Source organism: Pelophylax lessonae, assembly GCF_965119305.1.
Source record: "Pelophylax lessonae genome assembly, chromosome: 12".
Taxonomy (NCBI): Eukaryota; Metazoa; Chordata; class Amphibia; order Anura; family Ranidae; genus Pelophylax; species Pelophylax lessonae.
Genome location: NC_138779.1, coordinates 8,755,081 through 8,768,487, shown reverse-complemented (window position 1 = coordinate 8,768,487; position 13,407 = coordinate 8,755,081). Strand labels below are relative to the sequence as shown.

General features: G+C 48.2%; 1 protein-coding gene across 1 annotated transcript in view; it reads right to left on the bottom strand.

The window, feature by feature from the left end:
* The window catches only part of CEP104 (centrosomal protein 104), a 177,247-nt gene that overhangs the window by 99,815 nt on the left and 64,025 nt on the right, over window positions 1-13,407 (bottom strand). Inside the window, exon 11 of the mRNA XM_082273168.1 lies at window positions 5,035-5,202. Coding sequence (XP_082129294.1) covers window positions 5,035-5,202 — 168 coding nt within the window. The remainder of the gene's footprint in view (window positions 1-5,034; window positions 5,203-13,407) is intronic.

Sequence of the window (13,407 nt, the reverse complement as noted above, 5' to 3'; positions counted from 1 at the left end):
TTTCCTTGGCTTCTTTATTCACATTAATACAAATTTTTACCAGGGGTGCCCAAACATTTTCGATCCCCCACTGTACATGGTTGATTGTTATGTACACTGTATGATATATATTTATGTAGATGCATAAAAAAAAAAAAAAACAACGACTTCTCTTGTTGTAGATCAGTATTTGCCCTGACGAAGCAAAGATAGGCAAAACGCGTTAGCTTTTGAGGACCTACCATAGTATCTGTCATAATCAATGTGATTTTACTGTGCAATTGGGGATATTTTGTGTATGGGAGATGCATATTAGTATCTATGCTTTTATACATGTACAAATAAATTTGTAAAAAAATGTTCATATATATTTTGATGTGTGCTCCTTTTTGGCCTGTACAGTCCAACAATACCCCCCCCCCCCCTTTTTTTTCTGTTTACTATACAGACGATGGCCTTTTGATTGCCTCATACATTCTTAATCCTGTGTTTAATATCACTTTAAGAATTCTCCCTCCATAGCAGCACATAATAATCGCAGCTTTTCTCATCTCTTCTGTCAGACTTTGAAGCGTCCCATCCCAGCCGCAGATGTTACTAATTAAGATATCATCTGCACACAAGCAGCGTTGGCTCCCTAGAAGGGTGGTTTACTTTCCGCTAGCTTGTACATTACTCACCCTCCATGTAACCATTGTCACGGTGCTGAACGCAGAATTTAAACCTAAAAGACGGAGAGAATTAACAGCGCCGGCTGTCTTAGACCCCTTTGTTTAGAGCTGCGGGCAGGACCAGGCTGGGAGAGTATCTGAGGGGGCACCATGCCCGCGGATCCAGTCATGCAGCTCTTCTAATACCTTCACTATGGCAGCAGAAGGAAAAAAAAACAATGTCCAGATTCAGAAATTATTATTACAATTAGTCACTCCGACTCATTAAAGTCCTACTGGCAGCACGGACCTGGAAAAATAGAACCATGGTTTGCTCCAAGCCTGGCTTCAAATAACCGGGGGATAAACTGATATTACCGCTACCATTTACCGCTAACTGTTCAACCCCCCCCCCCCTTAGGTGAATTTTTTTTGACAGATTTTCAAAAATCTCAGATAATTAACCCTGTCTGATCCTGAGTGGCTGGAAGAGCATGTCATGGATTCCTAGATGAAAGTGGCCAACCTTCAACCAAGTCCGGAATCCTGGCTGACGGTTGTTGTGTTTGGTATTAGTTTAGTATTTCATTCATGGGTTTCCATGGATAGTTTGTGTTGTTCTGAGCTACACATCGAACGTCTCACAGCAAACCGCAACATATAGAATATAAATCATTGTACTGCCACTAGAGTCCTCAATGAGCGCCTCCTAGAGGAGTGATGGGCAGTGAAATAACTTGGCGGCTGAAGTTGCAGTTTATCAAAGCAGAACTCCAGTCAAAATGTTTCCTTTGAATAGTGCAGAGAAGAATTACAGTACCTTGCAAAAGTATTCATACCCAAAAAATGTCACCATTTGGCCATGTTACAACTAAAAATGTAAATGTATTTTATTGGGATTTTATGTAACAGACCAACACAAAGTGGCACATAATTGTGAAGTGGAAGGAAAATGATAAATGGTTTTCAAAATGTTTTGTAGCATGCATTTGTATTCAGCCCCCTTTACTCCGATACCCCTAACTAAAATCTAGTGGAATTAATTACCTTCAGAAGTCACCTTCACCAATTAGTAAATAGAGTCCACTTTTGTGTAATTTAATCTCAGTATAAATACAGCTGTTCTGTGAAGCCCTTAGAGGTTTGTTAGAGAACCTTAGTGATCAAATAGCATCATGAAGAGAGGGGATAAGATAGCAATTTATAAATACCTCAATGGGGATCTCAGCATAGGAAAAGAGCTATTCAGTCGAAGGATTGCATGAGGACTCGAGGGCATACAATGCGATTAGAGGAGAAGCGTTTTAACCTCAGGCAACACAGGGGGTTCTTTATTGTTAGGGCTACAAGATTGTGGAATTCTCTACCACAAGAGGTGGTTTCTGCGGGAAGTATGGTTGCTTTAAAAAGACTCTTAGACTTACATCTCAAGGATCAGAACATTCAGGGGTATGAGAGATGATTACAGCCACACACACCTATACAGGGGGAACTGGATGGACTATTGTCTTTATTCAACCTCAACTACTATGCAACTATGAAGGCCAAGGAACGCACCAGACAGGTCAGGGATAAAGTTGTGGAGAAGTATAAAGCAGGGTTAGGTTATAAAAAAATCTCCCAAGCTTTGACCATCTCACGGAGCGCTGTTCAATCCATCATGGGAAAACGGAAAGAGTATGGCACAACTGCAACCCTAAAAAGACATGGCCGTCCACCTAAACTGACCGGCCGGGCCCCTACCAAGACATGGCCGTCCACCTAAACTGACCGGCCGGGCCCCTACCAAGACATGGCCGTCCACCTAAACTGACCGGCCGGCAAGGAGAGCATTCATCAGAGAAGCAGCCAAGAGGCCCATGGGAGATCTGGAGGAGCTGCAGAGATCCACAGCTCAGGTGGGAGAATCTGTCCACAGGACAACTATTAGTCGTGCGCTCCACAAATCTGCCCTTTATGGAAGAGTGAGAAGAAGAAAGCCATTGGTGGAAGAAAGCCATAAGAAGTCCTGTGTGCAGTTTGGGAGAAGCCATGTGGGGGACACAGCAAACATGTGGAAGAAGGAGCTCTGCTCAGAGGAGACAAAAATTCAACTTTTTGGTCTAAAAGCAAAACACTATGTGTGGTGGAAAACGAACACTGCACATCACCCTGAACACACCATCCCCACTGTGAAACATGGTGGTGGCAGCATCATGTTGTATGAATGCATTTGTTCAGCAGGGACAGGGAAGCTGGTCAGAGTTGATGGGAAGATGGATGGAGCCAAATACAGGGCAATGTTAGAAGAAACAAAGAGATGGCCCCTGCCCCCATCTATAACTGGCCTTCACAGCAAGGAGCACATGGACGGGCAAATGCATGAAAGACAAAACCAGAGAAAATTCCCAGCTCAACTCACCAACCAGTCTGCTTACCAACTGAATTAACCTGTCCAACAGTATGCGTTAAAAACAGGGGTTTAGTTAGTACACATTTACAAACGCATGTATAAGTGCACTCTGTATTACTTGCAGTCCTAACCCTTCTAAATTTATGAGAGTCTCCACAATGGAAGCACATGCATTCTAATGGATAGATAAGGGGCAGGGGGGCCTGGAGGTAGCCTAAACCTCCCTAAAGGCGCAAGGGCACCCTGGACACCCAGAACATAGCACAATGGAAACAAAGGTGTCCAGTGTGTTTCCGCACCAATATTTACACCAGTAACAAAGAAATGGCCCCCCTGCCCCCATCTCTAACTGGCATAAACAGCAAGGAGTACATGGAAGGGCAAAGGCTTGCTGTGAAGGCCAGTTATAGATGGGGCCAGGGGCCATTTCTTTGTTAGTTGTGTAAATATTTGCGAGGGGACACACTGGACACCTTTGCTGCCATTGTGCTATGTGCTGGGTGTCCAGGGTGCCCTTGCACCTTAAGACCGCATTCACACTGGTACGACTTGGACCGCGACTTGTCAGCCTGACAAGTCACGGTCCTCACGCTCCCACTGTGTAGTACAGGAGCCGTTCTAATAGGAGCGACACAAGTCGCTCGGACTTAGAAAAAGGGTCCTGTACTACTTTGGGGCGACTTGGAGGCGACTTGCATTGACTTCCATTATGTGAAGTCTGTGCAAGTCGCGCCGAAGTCGCGCTGCATGCGACTTCACAGGTCGCCCCCTAAGTCGGAGTGACCTAATGTGAACGGAGGCTCAAAGGAGGTTTGGGCTACCTCCAGGCCCACCTGTCCCTCATCTATCCATTAGAATGTATGTGCTCCCACTGTGAAGACTCTCATAAATTTAGATGGGTTAGGACTGCAGGTAATACAGGGTGCGGTGAAGTGACCTTGCAGCTTACGCACGCGTTTGCAAATGTGTGCAACTAAACCCCTGTTTTTAACGCATACTGTTGGACAGGCTAATTTGGTTGGTAAGCAGACTGGTTGGTGAGTTGAGCTGGGAATTTTCTCTGGTTTTGTCTTTCAATCTTAAAGAGGTTGTAAACCCCCCCAATTTTTATTTTTTTTGCAACCTGCAAGACAAAGACATAATGAGCTAGTATGCATCGCATACTAGCTCATTATGAAATACTTACCTTAGAACGAGCCCCCGCCGTGCCATCCGCTCACCTGTATGACGGGCGACATGTCCAGTCACCCGTCTTCCGGGATCGCGGCATCCGGCCATCTGATTGGCCGGAGCCGCGGTGACGTCACTCCCGCGCGTGGGAGCCGACGGTCACGGCACGGGGCTCTGAAGGAACGGCACGAGCAGCCGTTCCTTCAGAGCGCATGCGCCAGTGATGTCACTGGCTGCATGTAAGGTAAATATCTCCTAAACGGTACATGATTAGGAGATATTTACAGTACCTATAGGTAAGCCTTATTATAGGATCATCTATAGGTACAACTTGCAGAGGAGGGTTTACTTCCTCTTTAAAAGAAAACCTGTTAGAGAGTCTGCAAAAGACTTGAGACTGGGGCGGAGGTTCACCTTCCAGCAGGACGACCCGAAACATACAGCCAGAGCTACACTGGAATGGTTTGGAATAAGGATCACCAAACTATGACCCTACAGCTGATGCGGAACTACATATCCTCCGACATTCACAGACATGACCAGGAATGATGGGAATTGTAGTTCCTGAACAACTTGAGGGCCATAGTTTGGAGACCCCTGGTTTAGCTCAAAGCATATTCAGGTGTTAGAATGGCCCAGTCTAAGTCCAGACATAAATCCAATGGAGAATCTGTGGCAAGACTTGAAAATTGTTGTTCACAGACGCTCTCCATCCAATAAACTTTGGTTCAGAGAATGGACATTGGAGACGCACTAATGTAAAAGGAGCCTAAAAGGTCAACTACCCCTTTTTTTTTAACATAAAAAAAACTCAATGTGTTTGAATAGCACCCAATCACTCACACAGGTGACTTTGTCTTTGATGGCTCTGCGGACCAGGAATATGGCAGCTCTCAGGATGTTCTTCAGGTCATCCTTGGAGGTGGTGCTTGGCATGTCGGAGAGCTTTTTATACACGGCCAGTAACGCATCTTCTCTGTATGACCAGGTCTTTGAATAAGCTCCGGCCACCTAGGAAGTAAATACAGGAAATGTGAAAAAGAAGCATTGCCATATCCCGTTATAGGGAACATTAAGACCCCGTTCACATAGGAGCGACCCGACTTGCCGGGGCGACCTGTGAAGTCGCGGTGCCTCGGAGTGGCTGGCGCGGACTTCATATCATTGAAGTCAATGTAGGTTGCCCCAAAGAAGCTTCGGACCCTTTTTCTAAGTCGGAGCGACTTGTGTCGCTCCTATTAGAACGGGTCCTGTGCTGCTCTATGGCAGGCAACCCACGGCGACTTGTCAGGCGACCAGGTCGCCCCAGTGTGAACGAGGTCTCACAGGCGTTCTAGACAATTTTCCTAATAATGAAAACAAATACATAATAAACATTGTATAACATTGTTTTCCTTTTTGTATTCTCAAACTGAAATTTAGTGACTGGCTCACAGCAGTGACATCATCATCATGAGCCTAACCACCTCAGCCCCGGAAGGTTTTACCCCCTTAATGACCAGGCCATTTTATGCAATACAGCACTGCGTTACTTTAACGGACAATCGTGCGGTCGTGCGACACTGAACCCAAATAAACTGTCCTCTTTTTCCCACAAATAGAGATTTATTTTGGTAGTATTTGATCACCTCTGCAGGTTTTAATTGTTTGCGCTATAAACAAAAAAGACTGACAGTTTTTGAAAAAAAAAAAAATGATATATTATGAATGGACACACACACACGGCTCGAGTGCCCCCCAGCAAGCTGCTTGCTGTGGGGGGCACTCAACAGGAAGGAGGGGCCAGGAGCGCCGGCGAGGGACCCGAGGAGAATCCGGGCTGCTCTGTGCAAAACCAACTGCCCAGAGGGGGGAAGTGTAACATTTGTTATTTAAAAAAAAAAAAATATGAGAATTTAGTATCAAAAGAAGAGATTTTTTTTTAAAATAAAATAACAAACATGATATTCTTACCTGCTCCCCGTAATGGTTTTGCACAGAGCAGTCCGGATCCTCCTCTTCTGGGGGCCCCCCCATCAGTACTCCTGGCACCTCCTCTTCTGGGGGCCCCCCATCGGTACTCCTGGCACCTCCTCTTCTGGGGGCCCCCCATCGGTAGATGCCCCTAGATGTTAACCTCTTCCCAGCCAGTGTCATTAGTAAAATGACAATGTATATTGTTAGAACTGATCACTGTATTAGGGTCACTGGTGAGGTCAGTGTCAGTCAGTGCCCACAAAGTGTCAGTCAGTGTAAGATTGCCCACCGCACTATCACAGTCCCACTATAACTCACTGATCGCCACCATTCCTAGTATAAAATATCAATAAAAATTCCAGTAGATATACTATACCATAGTATGTAGACGCTGTAACTTTCACACTAACAAATATAGATGTGTTATAAAGTGAAAGAAGCAGCACTTTCTTAAACCAACCATTAGTATATACTAGGGATCAACCGATTTGGCCGATAATCAGTGGCAAATATTCGCTTTTTTTAAAGTATTGGTATTGGCCACAAACTTGGCCAATATGACCGATATTTTCTTAAGGTATTGGGCTGCCTCCGGAGGGGAAGGGGGTGGGATGGGGATTAGAGCACCATCTGATTACACAGAGCAGGGTCCTCCTGCTTACCTGGCGTGGGCGCTGTCATACAAAATCCCGCCTCCCGGACCGGCTCCTACCTATGATAGGCAGCACACTTGTGACGTCTATCGTAGGAGCCGGTCCAGGAGGCGGGACTTTGTATGACAGCGCCCGCGCCAGGTAAGCAGGAGGACCCTGCTCAGTGAAATCAGGCGGCGCTCTAATCCCCATGCACTGGTCACTCCGCGTTGGATGGGGGCACTGGTCACTCTCCGGCTGCATTGGATGGGGGCACTGGTAACTCTGCCGCATTGGATGGGGGCACTGGTCACTCTGCCGCATTGGATGGGGGCACTGGTCACTCTGCCGCATTGGATGGGGGCACTGGTCACTCTGCCGCATTGGATGGGGGCACTGGTCACTCTGCCGCATTGGATGGAGGCACCGGTTATTCTGCCGCATTGGATGGAGGCACCGGTCACTCTGCCGCATTGGATGGGGGCACCGGTCACTCTGCCGCATTGGATGGGGGCACCGGTCACTCTGCTGCATTGGATGGGGGCACCGGTCACTCTGCTGCATTGGATGGGGGCACCGGTCACTCTGCTGCATTGGATGGGGGCACCGGTCACTCTGCTGCATTGGATGGGGGCACTGGTCACTCTGCATTGATGGGGGGGCACTGGTCACTCTGCATTGATGGGGGGCACTGGTCACTCTGCATTGATGGGGGGCACTGGTCACTCTGCATTGGACGTGTGATTGAATGTGCAGAATATCGGCCCATATCAGCTGATGCCCATACTTTGTGACCAAAATATCGGTATCGGCCCTGGAAAAAACATTTCGGTTTATCCCTAGTATATACTTCCAAATACTGCCACCACACCAATGTACTGTGTACCAAATGTTTAAATGATCGCAACTAGAATAGTGTAATAAGTAAATAAATTGTAATAAAATGTCTAAATCAAAACTGTGATTCCTTGTCCATACACTTCTACACTTTGTTCTTCAATTTCCATGCTCAGCATGCTTATTCACCACGAATATAGTGCATATTCCTCCACCATCCGAAATTCTTACTCACCAGATGACAAGTTTAAATTGGATCGGAGAAGGGGTTGTAGTGAGATGATCTGCAGCTGCAGGCGTCACCCTGGTACCGTTCTTTAGAGCAGGCGGTTGGCTTTTAGGAGATAACAACTGATACAGCTCAGCAGCCGCTCGGCCTTTCCTCCCGCGGCTCTGCTGGGTTCTCCCGTCCCAGCGGGCGACCCGAGCAACCAGCCAGCTGGTTGTAGTCCCGAACGAAACCTGATTCGGCTTTGATCGGGTCTCTGATCATGTAACCCGGAGCCAACGTCACTTACAGTTTATTCGGCTGCCAATGGCCCCCAATTTAAAAAAAACTGTCAGTATTCAAAAATGCCAATTTTGGCGTTTTGCATGCTTTGAAGTGCAGAGGAGGGGACTGGGGTCTGTGCATCTGTAATTCTGTGTATTACGGAATCCGGAGTGCTTTTTTCCTAGAGGCTGGCTTGGCTGGAGAGACTTTTATATGTGTTGATGTGGTTTACAGATATACTGCGTCAGGCAGCCCCTCCTGCGCAAACCAACGTAGCCCGTCAGTCGCGCGCCTGCTGCTAGGGGGCGAGCACACACCGCCGGTAGCGCGCTCCGGCCCCCCGCTCATCAGCGGGGACTCCGATGCAGCGGGCAGGCGTCTCCAATTGCCACCTGACACCCGCGATTGCTCCCCGCTGAGAGAGGACGGCCGGATGTTGTAAACACAGCTGACCGTTCTTCTCCCTGGAATGATCACAGAGTGCCGTCTATATAGGATCACAGGTCTCTATGATCATTTCAAAAGCCCCGCCCCCATACAGTTATAAACACACACCTAGATACACATTTAACCCCTTGATCACCCACTGTGTTAACCCCTTCCCTGGCAGTGTCATTATTACAGTAACAGTGCATATTTTTAGCACTGATCACTGTAGTAATGTCACTGGTCCCCCCAAAAATGTCAAAAATGTCAGTTAGGGGTGCGATCTGTCAACAGCAATGTCGCAGTCCCGCAAAAAAAAAAAAAAAAAACGCAGATTAGTAGTAAAAAAATAAATAAATATGACAAATCTTTCCCGTAGTTAGTAGACACGATTTTATTTATAAAAAATATGTAGCAGAAAACAAACTGGATTAAAATGTTAAAAAAAATTTGATTTTTAAAATGTTTTTTGGGAATGTTATATAGCAGAATGTAAAAAATATATACATATTTTTTTTTTTTCAGAATTGTCGCTTTTTTTTGTTTATAGCGCAAAAAAATAAAAATCTTAGAGGAGATCAAATACCACCAAAAGAAATCTCTATTTGAGGGAAAAAAAGGACATCAATTTTATTTGGGTACAGCGTTGCACGACCGCGCAATTGTTTGTTAAAGTAACGCAGTGCCGAATTGCAAAATATGGCCTGGTCATTAAGGGGGCAAATCCTTCCGGTCCAGAATTCCCCCCCCGGAATCTCAACTTCACCTCTCAAGTGGTTTTTAAGCCACTTTATACCATCCTGTCTGGTCTGTTTAATAATCCTGTGTGTCTGTGTCTTATAAAAAATAAGCCGTTCTTAGTTTTCAGAGGGCCGTGCGCCGCTAATGTGACCCGTTGGCTCTCTCCTTTCCCCGTCTGACAGTTGCATGCAGTGGGCGGGGCCGAGGATTCCTTACTGATGTCAGTCGGGAGGGGAGGGGGAGAGGAGGAGAGAGGCGGCGGGTCACGTGAGCGGCAATCGGCGCTCTGAAAAATTGTAAAGAATTGCTTATATTTATAAAACACAGACACAGGGGCACACAGGATTATTAAACAGACTGTAGAGAGGATATGAAACTTTAAATGAATCTACAGCAGCAGGAGGGGAGGGGGCACTGACACAGGAGCAGACAGGGAGGGGGAGAGAGGACAGAGGAGGACAGGAGGGCTGCGGATGACGGAGGCACGTAAACTGACCACAGTGTCAGGGCTCAGCAGCCATGGTATACAGTGGTCAGTTTACAGAGGGGAGGACATAGCAAGGCAGGATCAGCCAGGTATTTTAGGTGATAGAAGGGGACAAATTTCACAGCAAAGCACTGTGCTGTATAACACGCTTTAACAGGATCTATTTTTTTTTTTTTAGGTTAACAAATGCTTTAAAAATAAATGCTGCTGTTTGCTCTTTAAAAACGAAATATAAATATAATGACTAAGCCCCTCCCCTTCATGACATTGTTGAAAAGGGGCGGACCATGGGTGACCTTAAAATAATGCCCCCCCCTGAAAAAAGTTCTGCGGACGCCCATGGATATATATGTTATGTTGGACAGCGAATCATCGGTGTACTATTGAGTTCTTTTCTACTGGGACCGTATTTATGGGACTTTGTTACTATTTATATTCACAATTTCAATATATCCTTCATCTGATACATATATGACATTTTAAGCACATCTCTGTTTTATACTGATTTGCATGTATGTGACGATATCACACATTAGAGGTTGCTGCTTCTGAGTTTTTCTTTTTGGTTCATGATTTTATTTAGCGCAGTTATTCATCTAAAATATATGTATGCACTCTGGTTGGCTGAGCCATTTACCAATGGGCTCTCATAGCAGTGAGAATTCGGCATTTGTGTTCCCATCTCTGCCCACACCGCCACCAATATCAAGAGATTTGACCATTTCTGTATGTTTATTATTTCTGGAATATGTAAAATGCAGCAGACGTAGCGAGACTCCATAGCAGAAACCAGTAAGAGACTCACCCCGCCAATGTCCTTCACCCCCGCCAATGTCCTTCACTCCCCACCAATGTCCTTCACTCCCCACCAATGTCCTTCACTCCCCACCAATGTCCTTCACCCCCGCCAATGTCCTACACCCCCGCCAATGTCCTACACCCCCGCCAATGTCCTTCACCCCCGCCAATGTCCTTCACCCCCGCCAATGTCCTTCACCCCCGCCAATGTCCTACACCCCCGCCAATGTCCTACACCCCCGCCAATGTCCTTCACCCCCGCCAATGTCCTTCACCCCCGCCAATGTCCTACACCCCCGCCAATGTCCTACACCCCCGCCAATGTCCTACACCCCCGCCAATGTCCTACACCCCCGCCAATCTCCTACACCCCCACCAATCTCCTTCACCCCCACCAATCTCCTTCACCCCCACCAATCTCCTTCACCCCCGCCAATGTCCTACACCCCCGCCAATGTCCTTCACTCCCCACCAATGTCCTTCACTCCCCACCAATGTCCTTCACCCCCGCCAATGTCCTTCACCCCCGCCAATGTCCTACACCCCCGCCAATGTCCTACACCCCCGCCAATGTCCTACACCCCCGCCAATCTCCTACACCCCCACCAATCTCCTTCACCCCCACCAATCTCCTTCACCCCCACCAATCTCCTTCACCCCCGCCAATGTCCTTCACCCCCGCCAATGTCCTACACCCCCACCAATCTCCTTCACCCCCACCAATCTCCTTCACCCCACCAATCTCCTTCACCCCCACCAATGTCCTTCACCCCACCAATGTCCTTCACCCCACCAATGTCCAATGTCCTTCACCCCACCAATGTCCTTCACCCCACACCAATGTCCTTCACCCCACACCAATGTCCTTCACCCCACACCAATGTCCTTCACCCCACACCAATGTCCTTCACCCCACACCAATGTCCTTCACCCCACACCAATGTCCTTCACCCCACACCAATGTCCTTCACCCCACACCAATGTCCTTCACCCCACCAATCTCCTTCACTCCACCAATCTCCTTCACTCCACCAATCTCCTTCACTCCACCAATCTCCTTCACTCCACCAATGTCCTTCACCCCCACCAATGTCCTTCACCCCCACCAATGTCCTTCACCCCCACCAATGTCCTTCACCCCCACCAATGTCCTTCACCCCACCCAATGTCCTTCACCCCACACAATGTCCTTCACCCCACACAATGTCCTTCACCCCACCAATGTCCTTCACCCCACCAATGTCCTTCACCCCACCAATGTCCTTCACCCCACACCAGTGTCCTTCACCCCCACCAATGTCCTTCACCCCACACAATGTCCTTCACCCCACACAATGTCCTTCACCCCACACAATGTCCTTCACCCCCACCAATGTCCTTCACCCCCACCAATGTCCTTCACCCCCACCAATGTCCTTCACCCCACACCAATGTCCTTCACCCCACACCAATGTCCTTCACCCCACACCAATGTCCTTCACCCCACACCAATGTCCTTCACCCCACACCAATGTCCTTCACCCCACCAATCTCCTTCACTCCACCAATTTCCTTCACTCCACCAATCTCCTTCACTCCACCAATCTCCTTCACTCCACCAATGTCCTTCACCCCCACCAATGTCCTTCACCCCCACCAATGTCCTTCACCCCCACCAATGTCCTTCACCCCACCCAATGTCCTTCACCCCACCCAATGTCCTTCACCCCACACAATGTCCTTCACCCCACACAATGTCCTTCACCCCACACAATGTCCTTCACCCCACCAATGTCCTTCACCCCACACCAGTGTCCTTCACCCCCACCAATGTCCTTCACCCCACACAATGTCCTTCACCCCCACCAATGTCCTTCACCCCACACAATGTCCTTCACCCTCACCAATGTCCTTCACCCCCACCAATGTCCTTCACCCCCACCAATGTCCTTCACCCCCACCAATGTCCTTCACCCCACACAATGTCCTTCACCCTCACCAATGTCCTTCACCCCCACCAATGTCCTTCACCCCCACCAATGTCCTTCACCCCCACCAATGTCCTTCACCCCCACCAATGTCCTTCACCCCACACCAATGTTCTTCACCCCACACCAATGTCCTTCACCCCACACCAATGTCCTTCACCCCACCAATGTCCTTCACCCCACCAATCTCCTTCACCCCACCAATCTCCTTCACTCCACCAATCTCCTTCACTCCACCAATCTCCTTCACTCCACCAATCTCCTTCACTCCACCAATGTCCTTCACCCCCACCAATGTCCTTCACCCCCACCAATGTCCTTCACCCCACACAATGTCCTTCACCCCACACAATGTCCTTCACCCCACCAATGTCCTTCACCCCACACCAGTGTCCTTCACCCCCACCAATGTCCTTCACCCCACACAATGTCCTTCACCCCACACAATGTCCTTCACCCCACACAATGTCCTTCACCCCCACCAATGTCCTTCACCCCCACCAATGTCCTTCACCCCCACCAATGTCCTTCACCCCCACCAATGTCCTTCACCCCCACCAATGTCCTTCACCCCACACAATGTCCTTCACCCCACACAATGTCCTTCACCCCACACAATGTCCTTCACCCCACACAATGTCCTTCACCCCACACAATGTCCTTCTCTTCACCAATGTCCTTCACTCCACCAATGTCCTTCACCCCACCAATCTCCTTCACCCCACCAATCTCCTTCACTCCACCAATCTCCTTCACTCCACCAATCTCCTTCACTCCACCAATCTCCTTCACTCCACCAATGTCCTTCACCCCCACCAATGTCCTTCACCCCCACCAATGTCCTTCACCCCACACAATGTCCTTCACCCCACACAATGT